The sequence below is a fragment of the Limulus polyphemus genome, unplaced genomic scaffold (assembly GCF_000517525.1).
Source record: "Limulus polyphemus unplaced genomic scaffold, Limulus_polyphemus-2.1.2 Scaffold6297, whole genome shotgun sequence".
In the NCBI taxonomy this organism is placed as follows: Eukaryota; Metazoa; Arthropoda; class Merostomata; order Xiphosura; family Limulidae; genus Limulus; species Limulus polyphemus.
The window spans coordinates 27,120-36,012 of NW_013671907.1; the positions used below are offsets into that span (position 1 = coordinate 27,120).

At 33.9% G+C, this 8,893-nt stretch overlaps 1 protein-coding gene across 1 annotated transcript in view; it reads right to left on the minus strand.

The window, feature by feature from the left end:
• Positions 1 to 8,166, minus strand: part of LOC106473585 (E3 ubiquitin-protein ligase TRIM33-like) — a 35,203-nt gene extending 27,037 nt beyond the window's left edge. The window contains exons 1-2 of the mRNA XM_013934270.2: positions 7,866 to 8,166; positions 6,626 to 6,837 (exon numbers count right to left, since the gene is read on the minus strand). Of these exons, the coding sequence (XP_013789724.2) occupies positions 6,626 to 6,837; positions 7,866 to 8,166 (513 nt within the window). The remainder of the gene's footprint in view (positions 1 to 6,625; positions 6,838 to 7,865) is intronic.
• Between the last annotated feature and the right edge of the window lie 727 nt (positions 8,167 to 8,893).

An 8,893-nucleotide genomic window follows, 5' to 3' on the forward strand; every position in this document is an offset into this window, starting at 1 on the left:
AAGCATTCGGGACAAGTCCTCTGGGCGAGTCCAGCGACATCAGCGCGACAGCTTCCTTGCTGCTTGCTATGTCTTATCATAGTAAAAAAACTTCCACAGCTTTGAAAAAAATAAAATTTAACATAAAAACATTTTCAGGAATGAAAAAAAAACATATAAAGAAACTAAAAAAAAAAATTTCTATAATCACATTTTGTTCCTCAGTCATCTAAACTTCCCATTATAAATCGTTGTTCTTCCCTGCCCATGATAGATCTTGTCTCTTTCTCATGAAACCACAGTTTACTTCTCACACCATTTACTATTTATATCTATACTGATATAAATAGTAGATGGCCTACTCTATCCAATGGTTATTAATCTTTGACTGTAGCTACTTACAAAGTTGCACTTCAATTAGTAGTTCCTAAGTACACGTTGAAAGATCATAAAAAGGTGGGAAAAGAAAACAGCTATACACTTGCTTCACAAACATGGATTTGGAAATTTTCTTAGGATTTGTTAGTACTCAAACTTTAGAAGGTATTTTTCCTTTGCTGTACCTGCAGTGATAGATTATCAAACAAGACAGCCAATAATAACTAAAACGGCTAGCCTAGTGACGACACTGGCCTAATCAGTTGGCACCCAGGAGAACCAAAAAGACCTAAGTGGATCCAAGGATGAGCTTGCCAATTACTGTAATAGTAAATAACACTAAACAGACATAGAATAAGTTTCTTTTGAATGAAAATCAGGATCAAACAAGAAAAATAATCAAAAGGAGAATGATGGTTACCTGATGGTTACCTTCTTACTTAGCCCAAGTTTAGGCACAGAAAATAATCAAGAGGAGAATGATGGTTACCTTCTTACTTAGCCCAAGTTTAGGCACAGAAAATAATCAAGAGGAGAATGATGGTTACCTGATGGTTACCTTCTTACTTAGCCCAAGTTTAGGCACAGAAAATAATCAAGAGGAGAATGATGGTTACCTGATGGTTACCTTCTTACTCAGCCCAAGTTTAGGCACAGAAAATAATCAAGAGGAGAATGATGGTTACCTGATGGTTACCTTCTTACTTAGCCCAAGTTTAGGCATAAAAGGGATACAAGTATAAGGCTTTCCATAAAAGCAAAGTATGTGAAGCATCAAGGAGCATAAAACTGAAATATCTTCTTCCTCGTTAAAGCAACAAAAGAAAATATATTCTGACTGACAGATGACAGAGAGAACAAGTCATCAAGGGTTTAAAAGGGGAAGAAGACTGAATAACTAGAAGTCAAATTTAGGAAAGATTCTAGGAATTTGAGGTTGTTGAAGATGAAAGGCTCAGAGGAAATCTTCAAATAATCTGTACAAAAACAGATATATGGCTTATGTGGCAGATAAGGCAGCTATGTAACTAGAAATGGAAGAGGTATGATCATGAAACAAAAACAGAAGTAAAAAGTAATTTGTTGAGGAGTTGGAGACATTTGGGGGAAAACAGACCTTGTATAGGCCTCTTCAGCACACCACCTGGACCCTCATTTTGCACCCCTAAGGGGTGCCAACACTTCATCATTAGAGGCATTATCTGTGAATGCACCTCAAGGGAATGACAACATGAAGAAAAGCCATTGTCTTCAAAGCAGAAAGGATATCTCTGGCAGTAGATACACAAGACTCCAAGGTTTGTAATGCTGATATACTTGAAAAGTGTTGATCCAAAACCCCAGACTTACTAAATACGGTGTTGGTACTAAATGGAAAATGGAATTAAGCAATGTAACCAGCTGGATGGTCAAATAAATGTGGGTGTGATAAACTGAATGGACAAAAGTGTCAAAGTCAGCTAACTGTCCATGGGAAAGTCAATGTCAAGAAACAATAACACATGGTTACCTAACAGAATACTCTTGAAGCCAAAGGGAAGGTCAGAGAACTGATAAACTAGAGGGTCTAGTGGCAAAATGAAGAATTGTTAGTTAAATTGCTATATAAAAAAGGAGCATACTATATATTTACCATTATCATTCAAAGGCCATGGTAAGGAGACTTTCATATAAACCTCACACTTTCAATTTGAAAATGAGGTGTCTCCAGAAAATGATTAATCAAGACAGGAGTATGTCTGGTCTCAAATCTCCTGATTTCATCGGAACAACAAAGAGACAAAAAATAAAAATGCTGGAGAATTGTGATAATTTATTTATAAATCTTCTTTCAGGAAATTTGAGACTTTGTGATCCAGAAAAGGAAAGACTGGACTAGAAGATCAGTCAAAACTAAGAATAACCAATGATCCAAGGCAGCTCATTCAACAGTCCAGATGGGAAATTTGTCCAGAACAGAACAAAAGAGGGTTAATGAGAGTCAAAACTAAGAATAACCAATGATCCAAGGCAGCTCATTCAACAGTCCAGATGGGAAATTTGTCCAGAACAGAACAAAGAGTTAATGAGTGAGGCCCTAACTTGCTAAATTGCATGTTTGGACACTCAGTAGGGTCCAAAGAAACGAACTGCTGTCTACTTCTTAGTAGACAAGGGAGGCAATACAAGAATGTGAGGATCACTTGCTGGTCATCTCTGGTCATACTGGTTGTGTAGAAACAGCTTTGAAGGACCAAATGGTCCCATTTTGTCTATGTTATGTTAAAAAAAAAAATTAGAAAAAAATACCTCAAAAATAATTTAGAATTAACTTAAAACTGTTTTTAAAATGAAAAACAGTATTTACTTGCAGAGAAATTTTTTAGATATCATTTAGTTTTAACCTTTCAGAAAAATTGTAAAAGAAAATTTCTCTTCATTTTGTATTTTTAGACTAAAGAGCAGCTCTTATGAAAAGAAACTAGTTAAATCAAAAGGTAATTTAGATTTACTGATGATTATATAATATACTAGAATAAATTCAATTATCTGCAACCAAAGACTCAACTGTTTGTCTATATCATCACATCACCACCGATCGAAGTACTTGTGTTGTTTTATCTGTCACAAATACACGTGTACACCTTAAGCATGGGAAGTAAGGGATAAGTAGTAAATCATAAAATAATAGAATGAAAAAGTTACAAATTCAAAAAAGCTGGTATTGGTAACAGTAGGTTCGATGTTTACTGGTAACAGTAGGTTCGATGTTTACTGGTAACAGTAGGTTCGATGTTAACTGGTAACAGTAGGTTCGATGTCTATTGGTAACAGTAGGTTCGATGTCTATTGGTAACAGTAGGTTCAATGTCTATTGGTAACAGTAGGTTCAATGTCTATTGGTAACAGTAGGTTCGATGTTTATTGGTAACAGTAGGTTCGATGTTTATTAGTAACAGTAGGTTCGATGTTAACTGGTAACTGTAGGTTCGATGTTAACTGGTAACAGTAGGTTCGATGTTAACTGGTAACAGTAGGTTCGATGTTAACTGGTAACAGTAGGTTCGATGTTTATTGTTAACAGTAGGTTCGATGTTTACTGGTAACAGTAGGTTCGATGTTTACTGGTAACAGTAGGTTCGATGTTTACTGGTAACAGTAGGTGGATGTTTATTGGTAACAGTAGGTTCGATGTTTACTGGTAACAGTAGGTTCGATGTTAACTGGTAACAGTAGGTGGATGTTTACTGGTAACAGTAGGTCAATGTTTACTGGTAACAGTAGGTTCGATGTTTACTGGTAACAGTAGGTGGATGTTTACTGGTAACAGTAGGTGGATGTTTACTGGTAACAGTAGGTGGATGTTTATTGTTAACAGTAGGTTCGATGTTTACTGGTAACAGTAGGTGGATGTTTACTGGTAACAGTAGGTGGATGTTTACTGGTAACAGTAGGTGGATGTTTATTGTTAACAGTAGGTTCGATGTTTACTGGTAACAGTAGGTCGCTGTTAACTGGTAACAGTAGGTGGATGTTAACTGGTAACAGTAGGTCGATGTTAACTGGTAACAGTAGATCGATGTTTACTGGTAACAGTAGGTCGATGTTAACTGGTAACGATAGGTGGATGTTTACTGGTAACGATAGGTGGATGTTTACTGGTAACGATAGGTGGATGTTTACTGGTAACAGTAGGTGGATGTTTACTGGTAACAGTAGGTGGATGTTTACTGGTAACAGTAGGTGGATGTTTACTGGTAACAGTAGGTCGACGTTAACTGGCAACAGTAGATCGATGTTAACTAGTAACAGTAAGTCGATGTTAACTAGTAAGAGTAGGTTAATGTTTACTGGTAAGAGTATGTCAATGTTTATTGATATTTATTGTAAGTGTAGGTCAATGTTTATTGATATTTATTGTAAGTGTAGGTCAATGTTTATTGATATTTATTGTAAGTGTAGGTCAATGTTTATTGATATTTATTGTAAGAGTATGTCAATGTTTATTGATATTTATTGTAAGTGTAGGTCAATGTTTATTGATATTTATTGTAAGAGTATGTGAATGTTTATTGATATTTATTGTAAGTGTAGGTCAATGTTTATTGATATTTATTGTAAGCGTAGGTCAGTGTTTATTGATATTTATTGTAAGTGTAGGTCAATGTTTATTGATATTTATTGTAAGAGTATGTCAATGTTTATTGATATTTATTGTAAGCATAGGTCAATGTTTATTGATATTTATTGTAAGCGTAGGTCAATGTTTATTGATCAGCAGGATTTCTGTGATGTGAATCTCCATATCAGATCTGCCTGAACTCTGACTTTTGAAACTGTTGAGAGTAATGTGTTACTTTATCTTTGTTTTTTAAATGGACCATGTGCAAGACCTTGAGAGTTTGGAAAGAAACCCTCAGATGAACAGGTGCATGCCAATGACCTCATAGTTACTGATTTGTATATCTTAGTAATAATGGGGAAGTAGGCTTGATAATATTTTATGCTAGATTAGTTAATATTTCTTTAAAGTATAAGCCATGTTTTTCAAAGTCGGGATATAAAACTAGAGGAAGATTTCTCAGTTTAACTTTAGATTTGATCTTAGTGTTTAAGGAGTTGGATGTACAAAACTTTATAGTTATCCATCACATTTTAAAATATTACTTACTAAGTGTGGAGTCTGATATTTTAAATGTAGTTGGTAAGATCTAGCATGAAGAGATATGATTGTATTTGTAATGGGTTTGTTTGTTTTGAATTTTGCGAAAAGCTACACGAGGGCTTTAAGTGATAGCCGTCCCGAATTTAGCAGTGTAAGACTAGAGGGAAGTCAGCTAGTCATCACCACCCACCACAAACTCTTGGGCTACTCTTTTACCAATTAATAGTGGGATTGACCATCACATTATAATGCCCCCATGGGTGAAAGGGCGAGCATGTTTGGTGGGATGGGGATTCAAACCCGCAACCCACAGATTGCAAGTCAAGCACCCTAACCACCAGGCCGATTTATAATGGGAGAGAATAAAATTTTCAAAAGGTTTAAATAAAAGTTAGTTTTTAACAGCCATAAAATCTGAAGTGAATATTGAGTGAAATTACATGAGAATAATCAAAGAGAAATGGGGATTAATTAACTTTGTGTAACTATAGTGATATGGGAACTTAGTCAACTGTTATCAAATCAGTGAAAATCTGAACTACAAAGATAGGCTTAAAATTAAGGAGTACCAAAAATTTGGGGTTTGGGGGCACTTTTTCCTGGGCATAGATCTGTTTGAATGGTGGGATGAGAATACTGGAAATAATAACTTGATTATCAAGGTCAATAATTTGAAACCTTGGAAGCTAAGATTAAGACTTATTTGGACAAAACTAAATTTTTATTAATGTTATAAATTTTGTGCAACAGTTTATTAAATGTATATTCTGTTAGTCAGAATTATTTTCAGCTTTTGTTTGTCAGGTTTATGAATAAGAAATGCCAACACTCAATTTATATTTAATGTTTTAGTTCATTGCATTTCTGTGAATAGGTGATATTATGATGGACTTTCACTTACCTTGTTTTTTCATAAAGTTAAAAAAACTGAAATATAACTCTCCAAGGAGTGTTCATATTGATGATTGGTGTAAATAATGACAATCACAAGTCCAAAAACACACCTATTTAACCCAACTATTTAATTTCTCGCAAATGGAAAAATCTCTATTTAATATCACTTTATATTTTTAACACTTTTCACTTTTTATACCAACTTCATAAACATCCCAGTAACTATCAAATATTTAATGAAGCTTTTTTATGAGTCAATATAAATAACATTGACTTACAAAACTAATGTTCTGAAAAAACTCCAAAAGGTTTATAAAGATAGAAAACTCTTCTAAAACAAAACACATTAAATCGTTGAGTACCAACTTTCCAAGTACCCTTCTAAGTAAGTTATAAATGGTACTTACTATGACAGATTTTAAAACTTTGCTAAAATGATAATCATGTGTTTATTGTAAAAGCAAGAATAAGCAAAATCAACATTTTAAAGATGTTATAATATTTAGCTTTAGCCTGATATGTACTGTAACTGTAGTTTTTAGGTTACGCTGATGTTGGGTGAATACTTTAATATCTAACAAGCTGGAGAGACACTGATGTTGGGTGAATACTTTAATATCTAACAAGCTGGAGAAACATTGACGTTGGGTGAATACTTTAATATCTAACAAGCTGGAAAAACCTGACGTTGGGTGAATACTTTAATATCTAACAAGCTGGAAAAATTACCTTTTTGTGTATGGAACAAAATAAGTACTTCTGCATGAGACCAGAAGCATTTTTCCCTTTTATCTCATCTTTCTGTTGAATTCTGTGATCTTTGGTGACTCGCACTCGTTGATGAGCACTGATGCAAGTGTTACAAAGCCATTCCTGACATTCAACACAAAAACCAACTGCAGAGTTACTGTCATCACAACTTGTACACAAGACAGTTTTTTTTTACCTCTCCTTTCGGGGTAGATTTAGACTTGACGTTACGTTCCAGCAACAGCAAGTGATCAATGGCATTGTCCAAGTTAATTCCTTGATTACAAGTTGGACAAATAACTGTTGTCACATCTACGAGGTGAAAAAATTAAACTGCATGTAGTTTTGTCAGTCGGAATACAAAACTTCTCAGCACAGTAATAAATTTACAATAACCTATTTCTATACAAAGGACATACGAAATTTCATATTTTTTTCTGCAAATGTATAACAATTTGCAAAAGCTGTTAAAATTAGATAGCATGACTGCTTAACTTATCAAAACTGCATCTATACACCATTAAATGTCAAGATATCTCTTCTGGTTTCAAATTTTTAACACCCAGCACTATAAACACACAACTCTCCAACATCACCATTGTAGAACACAGTGAACCAATCTTAAAACTTCCTGAATGGATGTGCCCTTCATTTGGAACTTTAATTTTTTCATTAGAACTATTATCTTTATATAAAGCACGAACTAATAAAGAATGAGCACATGCCTTATCGAGTCAGCTAATCAATAATTCACTGTCTAAGTTTTTAATTTCATAATTACACTGTGTACTTATATAAGTACTAATTTTTTATTCATATAACTCTATGAAAAACATAACCCTAACCTTCATTTTATTTTTGTTTCAAACAGAAAGTGCCACAGATTAATTTTTCAAAGAGAATGAACTTCTTTAAAAAGTTTAACTTTAAAGTTGATTTATATCATTAAACATTTTATACAATACACAAACACACACAAAAGCCAAAGATAATAGTAAAATTTCATAGAATCAAAATACATGAAATTGAAAAGCATACTTCCTAGTGTAAGTTGTAAGCATCAATGAAAACTTGCAAATAGTATAGGAGAGCCAATAGTTTTATTATTTAATTTCAGTAATAATATAACTTAAGTATTACAGCCTAGGAGTATGAGCAGTGCCACTGGCATAGTAGTTTCTTTAGTTTGTTTATTTTTAGTACAAATTTGTTTATTCACCTGTTGCAGTATCTTTAGATCCTATTTTGACGACACAAGTTTGACATGCGCTGTGAAGACAAGGTAGCATCTTTGGCTTATTGGCTTCTTCAAAGACCAATTCTTTCTTACAAAAGACGCAGCTGGTCCTTCTCCATATACCACTTGATGTTGTACTTGAAGTTTGACATCTAGTTGAATTTGTTAGATTAACAACACTACCACTACTACTAGTAGTACAATTGCCAACGTTAGTTATTTTAGTTTTACTTTTCCATTCATCAGTCTCTGGTGATTTGTCTTGATTTCCTTTTGTAAACATGCTTAAATTTAAACAAAATAAAACACAGTTATCGTTGAAATATTTTCCATTCAATGAACAAACATGAATTCACCTTATATATAACTTAAAATACTCGTTTATCAAACATTTCCACAATCATAAGACACTTCCTTTAACATCAGTTTTACTCTTTTAAAACATAGTCTCTTCTTTCGTTACTCTTCAATCTTAGAAAACAAGCGAAGTAATTCCCTCCGTCTTCTTTGGACATCTTGCGCCCTCTAAGAAGTAGAATACTGAAAATATATCGAAAGGCCTGAATACTTCGTCAGCTCAGGCGTTTTTGTATAAATAGTACTAAAATAAACCTGAAATCATAGAATATTAAGGAAAAGTATAAGCGCCCGTTTATACATAAGCGTATGAGGCGGGGGGATCAAGGGGAGATTCCCCCTAATTCTGCCCCCAATAGTTTTTCGGGCAAAAATCACCCAAGATATTTGGCCAAAAGCTCCGTACGTACTTATAACTTTTATATTTGTAAATTGATTATGCCTTTTTAGAAATTATATTACCCACACGTGACATTTTCACTTGCACTTTTTTAGCCCTTTAGCGCCGTATGGTTCTGCATGGAAGTCATTGGAACCATTTTTTTCCAGCGACTTTAAACCTCATAGTACATGATTTTAAGGTCGATTTTATATTTTTTGGTAAAACTTGTTTGTCCCCCCCCCCTATGCTTATATATATAATTGAAATGCAG